At 36.3% G+C, this 12,999-nt stretch overlaps 1 protein-coding gene across 1 annotated transcript; it reads left to right on the top strand.

The window, feature by feature from the left end:
• The first annotated feature begins 1,418 nt into the window (after nt 1–1,418).
• On the top strand, nt 1,419–1,925 carry LOC131876598 (uncharacterized). Its single transcript, XM_059222038.1, has one exon. It carries the CDS (start codon nt 1,419–1,421, stop codon nt 1,923–1,925), a length of 507 nt encoding a protein of 168 aa, XP_059078021.1.
• The last annotated feature ends 11,074 nt before the right edge of the window (nt 1,926–12,999 follow it).

The following is a 12,999-nucleotide window of genomic DNA, read 5'->3' as shown; positions in this document are numbered from 1 at the left end:
GTTCAGTTGTTGCAAGAACTTGATTATGAACATACATGATTAGAAAGAATGCCATACCTTCATTTGAAGACTATGAGAGACACAAAACCATTCTCATGTATTTGCAACTTATTATAGATACAAATATCAAGTTGTTGAAGCATCAAGCAAGATCGAGGACAAAAGAACTATGAACAATAACTAGTGCTGATCATGAAGCAATACTAGATACTCTTAAGCTAAGATATGACCCTTCTATCACACTTGAGTAGCAGGTCTTTATTATCTCCTATTTTTTTATCATGCATTTCATCTCAAATAATGATCAGAAATCCTTTATGTACAAGTTTTTACATGTATATTAAGGATTCTTAAAAATGTAGGTACTTTTTGATGAACAATACCATTGCATCACAATTTTTGCATCAACATAGTGGGTACACTCGATATAATTATAATCTTACCTCTTCGTTTATTATCATGGTTTTTATTTCAAACAATGATCATAAAACCTTTATGTTCATGTTTTTTAATATGTAGATTAACAATTCTTTAAAATCCAGGTCTTTTTGATGATATACAATACTAATGCATTGACATAGGGTACACTTGATATAATTCAAAGGAAGGTATCTTCACGGTATACAATCCCACCTCTCCATTTATTATCATGCATTTCATTTCAAATGATGATCATAAAACATTTATGTTCATAGTTTTTATGTGTAGATTAACAATTCTTAAACAAAATAGGAGAGGAAGAATAGTGATGGCGCTTAGGGTAGGGTTTCAGGTGATGCTTATGCAGATCCTAGTACGTCCCTTTGGGTTCATAGGGTATTGGATCAAGATCCCCTAGATTTGCTAACACTAAGGAAAACCAGGGAGATGTGGAGATTGAAGATGGTGGGGACCCATCTTCAGGTTTTTAGGTGGACCCAGAGGACGAGCATCCATAGAGGGTTTCCTCTATGGATGTTTCTCATGATATGTCTTCATCACAGGTTTCTCAAGTATTCCAACCTATCACGGGGACCATAGAATGTTCCTTTATAGCTAGTGCCACAAATAATCATTGGGTAGCTTTATTTGGGGTAATACCAACTAGAAATTCTTCCTTTCCCCCTATCTCTATCACTTGTGATAAGGTTAGCGATAAGCTTGCCCTTTCTATTCTTGACCAGGTGATTGACAACAACATTTCTATCATGGTGCTCACCCTTGTTGGAAAGTTCTCCAGGCCTAGACCAAACATTAACTCAGTGAGGATTTTTGTTAGTTAGAGGTGGAAGATCAAAGGGCAAGTTGAGGTGTCGACTCTCCCTTGGGTTTTTTTCTCCTTTGCATTCTCCTGCGCTAAGGATATTTTGATTATTCTCTATGGTGGCCCTTGGATTATAGGGAGGTCTTCCTTAACCCTTAAGAAGTGGAGTTTGAATATGGACTTGTCTGATGCCTTTTTTGAAACTATTCCTATTTGGGTCAATTTTTTGGGGCTTCCTCTGGAATATTGGCATGAAGATATTTTCAAGGGAATTGCTAGAGTGTTTGGGGAACTCCTATCCATTGATCAAATGACGACAACTAGGAAAAGAATGGTCTATGCCAAGATTTGTGTGGGGGTGTCTAGATCTAAGGACCTCCCTTCGCTAGTTGAACGGGTGTCGAAGTTGGGAATGTTAGTTCAAACCATTGAGTTTGAATTGTTACCTTTCGTTTGTTTCTTATGCAAAAAGGCAGGCCACTGGGCAAAGAAATGCCCTCAAAATACTAAGAAAGATTCCAACATAGGACCTATTGTATGGAAACCCAAACATGTGGACACAAAAGATCAGAACAAGAAGGAAGATATTGTACACCAGAAAGGGCCTGATGGGAGTCACAAAATTAATAAGGAAAATAATGTTCGACCAAGCCAGAACAATGAAGTGAAAGAAATGGATTAGGAGGAAGACAATAAAGAGAGTATCCATGAAGATAAAAACCTTGAGGTTAAGGATATGAATCAGGACATTATTCCTAAGGAGGCCCCTATTCAGGATGAAGAAGAGATAGCTAAGAGGAATGTGGTGGCTGTAAATGAAGAAGAAAAGGAATTGGTAGATGAATTGGAGGATGGAGAACTTTCACCCTCTAACCACCGTAGATTCAAGGATATAGAAGAATGTACCTTCAAAGACCAAAAATCTTCTCTGGTTCTTGGGTCATCAGTTGGTAATCTTGGGTTCAATGATTTGAAGAAGATCCTTGAGGATGACTCTTCTTCACAACACACTATTTGTGCCTTCCCTAACTTCGACTAGAATGTTGTTATTTCGGACACCTTGCAGTCCCTGAAGGTTGATGATTCAACAGGTTTGGAGGGAATTGAATTTGATGAAGAAATGGGCTATACTAAGGTAGTGTAAAAGAAAAAGAAGTCACGACAAAAACCTGGAGTTACTACTTGCAATAGAGTAAAGGCAGACTGTGGGCCACCTCGAAGTGCAAGGAGAAAATCTAACAGGTGGCAAAGAGAGCAAGAGTGCATGCAAAACATAGCAGATGGATCACAAAAAATGATCCATGATAGTCTGTTTAATTTTCCTAGTAAGAAATTAAGATCCTTGCTTGTAATATTAGAGGTCTTAACAGTAGTCATACATAGAAAATAATTTGTAATATTGCTAGGGATCATAGACCAGATATTTTATTTATTCAAGAAACTAAAATGTCGAAAGATAAAGTGGAGAAAATTAAGTTTTCTAAATTTTGTGAATCTCAAGGAAGCAGCTCTAATGGGGCCTCTAGGGGGGTTGTTACTCTCTAGGATACTTAGTTCATTCAAGGCACTCCTATCTATCATGATGGTAACCCTATGGCTACTCTATTTAAACATTCAAGGGATGGGTTCTCATGGATCCTATTCAATGTGTATGCTCCCAATAATAAAGTCCGTAGGAGGAAATTTTGGTTAAAGCTCTCTTCTTTTTGAAGCCGTTATTTCAACATTCTTTGGTTGGTGATGGGGAATTTTAATACCCTTCTTATGAAATTTGAGAAATTAGGGGGATCCCAGATACAAAATGATAGCAAACATGACTTAGTTGGCTTCATCAATAGCCAGGGTCTCATTGATTTGGACTTATCTAGAGTTTCCTTCACTAGGTCTGATCTTCGTGTTGGAGCTGAGCTGATTCAAGTTAGACTTGATCAGGCCTTGATTTTAGTTGAGTGGATGTAGCATTATGTTTTTTCTTTGTATTCCATGGTTAGAATTGGATCAGACCACTTTCCTATATGTTTGATGGCTGAGCCTAAGAATGGCCCACAAAGGAGGTTTCCTTATAGATTTGAGAAAATGTGGCTTTCCCACCCTAACCTTTTTAATAGCGTGAAATACTGGTGGAATGTTCAAGTGGATGGCTCTACTATGTTTTGAGCTTCTAAAAAGTGAAGGCATGTTAAGGAGAAGGTTAAAAAGTGGAATATAGAAGTCTTTGGGGACATCTTCATTTAGAAATCTTCACTTCAGGAAGAGTTGAACCTAATCCAGGATAAATTCCAAAATGAAGGTTATTTGAATGAAAATTTTACAAAGTAAAGTGAGGTTTTGTCCAAATACCACAAAATTATAGCCCGGTAAGAGACCTTTTGGAGGTAGAGATCTAGATCCTTATGGCTTAAGGATGGTGATAAAAATACCAGATTTTTCCACATCTCTACCCTTAAACACAAGCTGCAAATAGAATTGGCCACCTTGTGAAGAATGGGAGAAGAATAGATAATGAGGATGAAATAAATGGAGGTGTTGTTGAGTTCTTTGTTGATCTTCTGAAGAAAGATACTTTATTAGACTTGGAGACTCAATATATGTTGGTTGATATCATACCTAAAGTCCTATTTGATAACCAAAATCATAATTTGTCTGCCATTCCTTCAAAGGAGGAAATTAGGTGTGTTGTCTTTTATTTTGATGGAATTAAAGCTCCTAGCTCTGATAACTTTCCTATGTTCTTCTTTCAGCACTTTTGGGAAGTTGTGGAGAAAGATGTGTCCAATGCTGTGAAAGAGTTTTTTGGAGCTAGATCCCTGCTGAAGGAACTAAATGCAACTTCTATTGTCCTCATCCCTAAGAAGTAGGGGGTTGATTCTCTGGATGGTTTTAGGCCTATCAGCTTATGCAATTCTTTCTACAAAATTATCTCCAAGGTCCTTATGTCGAGGATGCTGAAGATTCTTCCTGTTCTGATTTCTCCTCAACAAAATGGCTTTGTGCCAGGGAGACAGATTCTTGACTCTATCATCACTGTTCATGAAAATATCCATTCACTTTTGGAGGCGAAGTCTCAAGGCTTTCTGATGAAATTAGACATTGCTAAGGTTTATGATAGGGTGGATTTGTGCTTCTTAAAAAAAGTTCTTCATGCTTTTGGTTTCTCTGGTAAGGTCATTAGTCTGATTTGGTAGCTTATATCCACCACTTCAACTATAGTTGTTGTCAATGGATCACTCTCTCATTTCTTTAGAGATTTGAGGGGTCTAAGGCAGGGTGATCCTATATCACCTATTTTTTTCACTATAATGACATAAAGTTTGGGAAGATTCATTCATAAAAAAGTTGGTGGAAGGATCTCTGAAGGGCCTCAAGGTGTCCTCCACCAATTTGATTTTCTCTCATCAACAATTTGCTGATGATACCATTTTAATTGGAAGCTCCTTTGTTGGGGAATCCATAGTCATTAGATCGATTCTCTTCCTTTATCAAAAAGGCTTTTGGATAGATGGTTAATAGAACCAAGAGTTTTATCTACTTCATTAATACTCCTAAGCAACGTCAAATAAAGATTGCTAACTTTCTTGGTTGCCTCATAGGTAAGATCCCCTCTACTGGTATCTCTTTGGGATCTAAACCTTCTGATTCCTTTTGGCTCTCTTTAATTGATCAATTTAATAGGAAGTTGGGTGGGTGGAAAGGCACCCTTTTGAGTCAGGCTGGTAAAATTCAGTTTCTAAAAGCTACACTTCAGAACCTCCCAGTGTATGCCCTTAGTTTGTTCAAGATTCCCTCTAAATTTGCTGAAATTATTTATAAAATTCAGAAAAGATTCCTTTGGTCTAGGGTTGAGGAAAAGAAAAGAATCCCTCTGGTTTCCTGGGAGAATGTCTGAAAGCCAAGGAGATATGGTGGATTGGGAATGAGAAGCATTAAAACTTTTAACAATGCTCTTTTGGCTAAACAAGTTTGGAGATCTCATGATTGTAGAAGGGAATGGAACACCTTATGGCATAATAAATACCTCTCTAATGTTCACACTATGCAATATTTTTTGAGTTCTTCTTATATCCCCACTGGGTCTCATCTTTGGAACAATATCCTCAAGGCTAGGGAAGTGACTAGCTGGGGAATGGCAGAAGAATCTGGTTTTGGAATGATTGCTGGATTGAGAATCACTCGCTTCCTCCTGATCCTACATTTGGATCTTTAAGGGATCTTTGTGTGGCATATTTTGGCTGACTATTGGAAGGAGGGTAAGTGGGAAAATCTTTCTATTATTAATCCTCCTTTTACTCACTTGCAACTTTCCCTAAATTCGTTTGGTCTGGAGGATGGTGTGGAAGATGAGCTTAATTGGAAATTCACTCCTAATGAGAAGTTTTCTGTTTCTTCTATGGATTGATGTAAGGAGCCCCATGTCTCTTGGTGTTCTAAGGTGTGGATCAAGGACCTCTCTCCTAAGGTCAATATGATTTTTTGGCTCCTCTTTCTTAATAAAATCTTAACAATGGACAATCTTGTTAAGAGAGGCTTTTCTATCCCATATAGATGCTACTTGTGTATGAGGGATGTTGAATCTATTGATCATCCATTTTTACACTGCTCTTACACTTCTAAGATTTGGGGTCTCGTATTTTAGAAATGGGGTCTTTGCTGGACTCTCCCAGGGGCCATAAAGTAGTTCATTCACCAATGGACCCTGCCCTCAAGAAATCCTCTCTTGAAGAAGCTATGGTCCTTTGTGTTTCCTCACATGACGTGGGGTTTATGGAAAGAACATAATAATCGTATCTTCGAGAATATCCATCTCCCTCCTGACATTGTTTTCAAGAAAATTTCTAGAGCCATCTCTGATAATCTCTCGACTGTTAGCTCCAATATTCTTTTTCAAAGTGGAATCCTTAAAGAGTATGAAGAAAACGATGTCAATGATTGGGATTTTGGTCATCTTCTTCATTTGGTCAAACCTAAGGTCAATTCTAGGGACAACATTAGTTGGAACTTTCCACCCCAAGGATGGGTGAAAATCAATTTTGATGGTGTGGCTAGGGGGAACCCTAGTCAAGCAGGCCGTGGAGGGGTGATACAGGATCACTATGGAAACTTCATTTCTTCTATTGCTCTCCCTCTTGGAAAAAAGACTAATAATGTTGCAGAAGCTATAGGAGCCTATTACAACCTTAAGCTTGTTTAGGTCAAGGGGGACTCAAGGAATATTATCAACTACCTAAAGGGAAAATCTTCTTTGGCTTGGAATGTCACTAATACATTTGGCCTCAAATTCTGGTAGAGGTTTCTGATGAACAAGGCATTTTGTGATCAAATTTGATTTTTTTTTTTTTAAATGCTCGATAATGTCAAAATGCCGATGTCATTTTTTGATGAAGCCCATGTTAGTCAGAATTCCAATGACCACAGACATTATTAAAAAAAATGAAGTGCAAGTTCGTTTGAAAACCATGCATGACAGATTGAATTAACTCTCAACTTCCTCTGCCTTTGCCAATTCCTTTGTTTCTTTTGCCTCTTCCTCTGCCTCTGCCTCTTCCTCTGCCTCTACCTCTACAAATTGGGTTATCTAGCAGGTGATATCGAAGGATTGAGTAGCTAGTTTGGAGGGTATCAAACTATTGGAGATGGCAAAATTCTTGTAGATTTTTGCATGCTTGTAAATTCCTATGGACTTGCAGGTTGTGTGTTTGATTCATGTAAAGTTGGTTGCATACAAGTTCATTTCAGAGTGTGTGTCTCATAAGTTTGGGCTTGTCATCCTACCGATATGTACTCATTTATCTATTTTTCTTTACTTTCCTAATGTTGTAGTTCCTAGTTATTGAAAAGTCTTCCAATTATTGATTATGCTAGATAAAGGCTAAAAGTATTGTATACAAATTAAAAAATAAGTAAACCCTATTTACTATACCAAAATCAGGATATAAGAAACAGTGATGTCCACATATTTATTTAAGTGGTGTTACAAAATAGACTTCAACTTCCAAGTTTTGTCAAATCCATAGAAAAATCTTTTAAAATCAAATAAGGTGATAAGCATTTGAATCTTCCATAGTTCAATTTGGTACTAATTGTAGAGTGTGTTAGGATTCAATCTAACAGTTGGAAATTTTTCTTGAATGCCCCCTTGTGCATATAGCCTTATTTTGCCCATCATATATAACAGATTTGAGAAATCTTTAAATGGATCTCCCTCAGTTAAATTTGTCTTGGTGTTGTTCCTCTTCATTCCACCTACTATTATCATATGTTGAAAGTTGCAAAAGCCCAAAAAATTTCTCTGTGCAGGAAGGTTTTGGTCATTTTTCTCACTTTTTGTTATCTATTGGACTTATTCTAATTGTCTAATATCTAGTTCCAACTATCAGTCCTACATGGAAGTTGTTGGCTCCCAAAACCACAGATTGGAAATCAAAGAGTTTTTCCACTTCTCTTGATGAGTTCTGAATCAGTCTTGGCCAACAAAGGGGAATGATCGTTAGATCAAATTCTCCTGCACTTCAGGCTTCACTAAACCAAGGTAGGTGAACCTATATCTAAAACATAAAACTATACGTTAAAGACTTTTCTATAGCGAATTTAATAAAATAAGTGACTTCGAGATGACAATTGTTCCGAAACCCAATCTTATTATCTAAAAACTATATTTGCTTGCTTGTAAATGAATGTTTATAAAGTAGTGATTGTATGAACTAGAAATGTCATTCCTTAATGAAACTGCTTTGGAAATACCTTATTCAAATATATAAAATCAATAAAAGACCAGTGTCTTTATTCCTTTCTAGTTTCATATCATTTCAAATGAAAAATCCTACGTTTAACCTTAGAGACAGTTTTAATAACTTGTTAATGAAACAAGACCATCATCTCAAAGGCTTCCATATGAATTTCAATTAAAATGTGACATGCAGTTAGTCTTACTGAATTTAAATTTACTTTGAAAGACCAATAAGACAATTCCAAGTTTGCCAACCAATCCTTCAAACTGATATTCAAATTGACAATCAATCTTAATTACAACAACATAAGATTGCACAAAGAAACAACCTATGTAAATAGATTTATCCAAGGAACTGATCAATCCATTGAAAATATAGATACCATCATGAATGAGAAACACTTGAATCTTTATATTAAAAACAAAATACTTAAACCAGTTGACTTTAGTGTATATCCTCCATCAACTTGGTACTTCCAGACAATGAGTTCATAAGAAAATGCATAGAAACCCTACAATTTTTCATCTCTTAGTCAATAAAATAGAGGTTGTGTCAGCCCTCACACTCTACATTTACCTTTTCAACTTTTTATTTTCCAGTTTCACTTCCTCACATTTCTTTTTCCATTGAGACCCATCATGGATTTATGGCACAGGTTGTCCTCCTCCTTTGAGAAATCCTTCATATAGTCCCTTGTACTGATCTATTTCTTTGATCACTTTTACCAATTGTGCTTTATTAAATTTTGAAATATCAATACCCATATCAACAGTAACAATGGGATCTACTTCACCAACTTCCAATTTTATCATGTGACCAAAGGATTTATCCACATCAATGATTTTTGGCCTCTTATTTGGAGGGTAAAGAGCCCATAAAAGAAAAGCCTCTTCATTCTGGTCAAATCTAGAGTCGGCATACACATCATTTGCCCCCTGAATATCCAATTTAAAATCCTTCTTCTCAAAATGTAACATGCTATCAAAAATAAATGACACACTCATGTCCCATCCTAGAAAGATGATGATATCTGCTTCACTAAGAAGTTGTCTTCCCCTTTGAGGGGTTATAGTGGTCAATTCTAAACTGATTACTTCCTTTAGTTTCCCCAATAATTCTAATTATTTTTCTTGGATTACATTTGGGATAGTCTCTTAGTTTTTTCCCTTCGAAATTATATACAAAGGATTTAAATTATTTTGACTTAATAAAAACATCATCAGACACAAAGGTAAAATAATCATCATATCTTGCATCACTATGGATGTTCAACCTAGCAACAATTTGTTGTTGCAAGTCTGGCTCTTCTGATGTGTCTAGTACTTGATGCCTAGATACCACCTCAACTTCTTCGAACTCGCCTTCACTCTCTTCTTCTTCAGTTTCCATTTATTGCAATCTCTTTTTCTTTTCTTCCAATTTCTTGTTTAATTTATCAATGGCCGTCTGGGTCTCTTCCTCCTCCATGTTTCTAAATATGTCCTCTACTTCCAAGTAAACATGAATATAATCTCCCAGATTTTGACTTTTCTTGCAATTGTGAATATATCCCTCAAGGTCATAATTGATCCTAGCAGCATATTTGAACAAATTGTATTCTTCAATCAGTTTCCTATCAATGGATTCATAAGCCTTTGTTGATACAATGGTAAAATCCCCAAAACTAAGAGTCCTAGGAAAGAAAGTATGCTTATGCATACCTCCAAAATGTTTGGCATTTGAAACACTTAATTGTCTCACAATCTCTAGATAAGCAATTATGTCTGATACAAGTTTTGGCAGCAAATATGGGTTCCTTTGAAACAATAAATCCTGAAGCAAGTAAAATCCTTGTGAACAAACCAATCACCCTAGTTGTGATTGACAATACCTCTTTCATCAAAAACAATAGATCTAAGAAATCTTTTAACTTCAGTGGAAATATATCCTTCACACAGGACACCATACATCTAGCATAATGGCTTTACTATTAACTCTTCAAACTTGATGTAGTTTGATTTCACATATCGTGAATCCCAAAATGATGTCCACATCTATACTAGTTGTTCTTTATGTGCTCTGTACATTGTGTTCAATTTTAAATTCATTGGCCACATACCCCTAAATATTCCATAAAATCAAATCAAATGCATTAACAACGAGTAAAACTTGAAAGTGGGCTCCCTATTATCTTCGAGGTTCAAGAAACCTTCATGTAATTTTTCTACAACATAAGTAGCATAATCAAAGGGTCTTGGCTCATACATCTATACATTTTCCACTAACACTAGCGGCCCAATATTAGCTACATCAGGGACCTCTATACCTCCAACCTGTCCGCATGACATATAGGTGTATTGTAAGTAGTGTCTAAAAATTGTCCATGTTGAATGGGGGAACATCCTCTTCAGTTAGAATTCCCTTCTCAACCCCATGGAAATATAAGTTCCACCCTTTATCAGTAGTATCCATTTTAACAAATCCCTCCTCTAGTTCTTCAAACGACAAGGGTACATCAGGGTTAGGGTCTAAGCTAAAAACTTCATCTATGGTGCCATGGATAAATCTGATAAACACTTCGTCATTTGGAAACTGAATGCATCTCTTCATAGAATTGTAATTTTTGATCAAGAATTCCATCAATCTAATATTTACGAAAAAATTTGTAACAACTAGTTTACCTAACCTGGTTATCCACGGGTTACAAATTGGCACTTCTCTGTCCTTTCTCAGAAAATGAAACAGGAAGAGTTCATAACCTCTCACCTTTGTCCACACATCTCCAACCCCTTCAAACCTATCCTCAAGCTAGTTTTTTCTGGGAAAATGTTGTTTCAACCTCCTTGATTTTGGGCCTAGGGACTACAATTGATCAATGATATCTTGAAAGTTTTTCGTGCAGGAGGGACTTCCGCTGTTTTGGATTTTTTTAGACATGGATTTAGAGCCCTTAGCACTCCTCTTTCTTCCTGATGAACTTGCAACCTCCATGATACATGATGAATTGTGAGCAATAATTCTCACCTTGTGTGTTTTTTACTAAGACGCAACTTGCATTTGGTTCTTAATTTGCCTCGTGTGAGCCATCAATGTACTCAATTGCACACATTAAATACAGGCTGCTTTGGTTTCAATTTTGAACTATATCTGTAATGGCTCATCAGTATATGCTTTCCTAACGAATTACTCCCTTGGCGCCATCGGCAATATTTCATTCCTTAAGTTGCTTTTTTTCTATCAGTGTGTGTCTTCCCGAGCCCTCCATCGGGTATCAACATAACCTTGAACAACCTTTGCCGATAGTTACTTTTTCCCCGATGAATCTTCTGCTCTATTGTTTCCATTGGGCATCGGGATAGCTTGAAATGTTACACCTCGATCTCTTTAAGTTGTACCAATGACTAAGGCTTATCTTCCTATCAGTGTAAGTCTTACCAATATCCTTATCGACTATCGACAAGACAACAATTTGCATGTTCCGATAGCGAAAGTCACGTCGATGATACTTTAGTAATGATTCGGTTGGTGTATATCCTCCTGAGGTCTCTATCAGGTATCAGGATAACTCCTATCCCTTTTTAGCGATAGTTAATCACTTCCCGATGACCTTTGGCTTTGCTAGGGTTCTTTCTTCGGGGTAGACTACATAGATGGTTTGATTTGCTTATAAAATGTGCTCCCCTTAATGAAATACACATGTTTATGATTTTTACATATAAACTGAACAAAACCTCACACAAGCTCAACCTCTGAGATATCACATAGATCTTTTCCTATTTGGCTAAATTTTTCAAAGCAAAAGACTTATCTTTACTCAGTGCCACCCCCAATTGCCCGGCAGATGGTTGACTCACTAGAGACATATCACATATGGATGGGAATTGATGTTGTAGGATTACTCCTACACATAAAATTTCAGTAGTAACTATTCTCATGATAAACATACTTGTTTAAAACAATAAGCAAATAGTATCTCAATAGCATAAATAACTTGAAAAATTATGTACTAATAGAAGCTTTGCTAAGTATATTGGGTTTTTTTTCTCTTCATCTACTTTTATTTCCTCCTTTTGTGGGTTTTTAACAAACAACTGGAATTTTGTCTCTTTTTCCCAATATTCCATTCTCTTCTACATCATTGCATTTTCATGCACTCCAAACTTTTCTTTCATTCTCTAACTTTACTTGCTTATGTTACCATTTGATCCATTTTGCATGGTTCCAGGCTTTCGGGGTTCATCCTTCCCTTTCTCATCCCAACCTTTGGTCTTTCTTTGCTCCCAATTTTTGCAAGCCTTTTCTCCTCTTCAATTTTCCCTTTTGTGGAATTTTGAAGGTCATTCAAACTTCTTCCCATCCTTATCTATCTTGCGACCTCCCATCCTTCTCTGTAGCCCTGCAATCTTCAAAAATTTCTACTTTGCAGACTTGTGGAGTTCTAATGGACTTCTTCCATTTCTCTTCCACTTCTAGACATCCATAATTAGAGACATTCATACTCTCTTGTTGATTAAAGAAAATGGAGAACTAAATAGTACTAAGATTAAGAATCTACATACTCATCATGAGTAATGAGAAATAAACAAGATTGTCAAGCTTGAAATCAATGTGTAAGGCTAACTGAGCCATTTTGTCAAAAGTTGTCAAATAGTCCTATTTAGGTCCTGATTGTTCAAATAATGTAAATATGCCCATGGAAGGGTAATAAAGGTTTAATATGTTATTTTGATTCCATTCTAAGGTGTTCAAAGTATCTAAGTAATGTTTAGTGGTCATTCATGTCAAAAGGCAAAAGTTGTCAAGGTGTCACTAAAACGTTGTAATGCAACAATGCATAAAATGTTGTCAAACTATATATTTTGGTCTTAGGGGAAATTGGAATAGTTATAGAACCATGAGAGGCTATAAAATCCATAATTTATTCAGATTAAGTATGTGTGATAGAGTTGGAGGAATGTCTTGTAAGGCTAAATCAAATAAAGCCTCTGACTGTCACTTATTTTGTAGGGTTGTGACAGTTATAGGGTTGTATATCAGTTTGAAAGTAAAAAT

The sequence above is a fragment of the Cryptomeria japonica genome, chromosome 6 (assembly GCF_030272615.1).
Source record: "Cryptomeria japonica chromosome 6, Sugi_1.0, whole genome shotgun sequence".
In the NCBI taxonomy this organism is placed as follows: domain Eukaryota; kingdom Viridiplantae; phylum Streptophyta; class Pinopsida; order Cupressales; family Cupressaceae; genus Cryptomeria; species Cryptomeria japonica.
The sequence above is the reverse complement of the archived record's forward strand: the minus strand, read 5'-3'. Positions and strand labels throughout refer to the sequence as shown.

Bases quoted from the DNA above. Each gene is read 5' to 3' on its own strand.
- LOC131876598 (XM_059222038.1), top strand. From the start codon at position 1,419: ATGGACTTGTCTGATGCCTTTTTTGAAACTATTCCTATTTGGGTCAAT.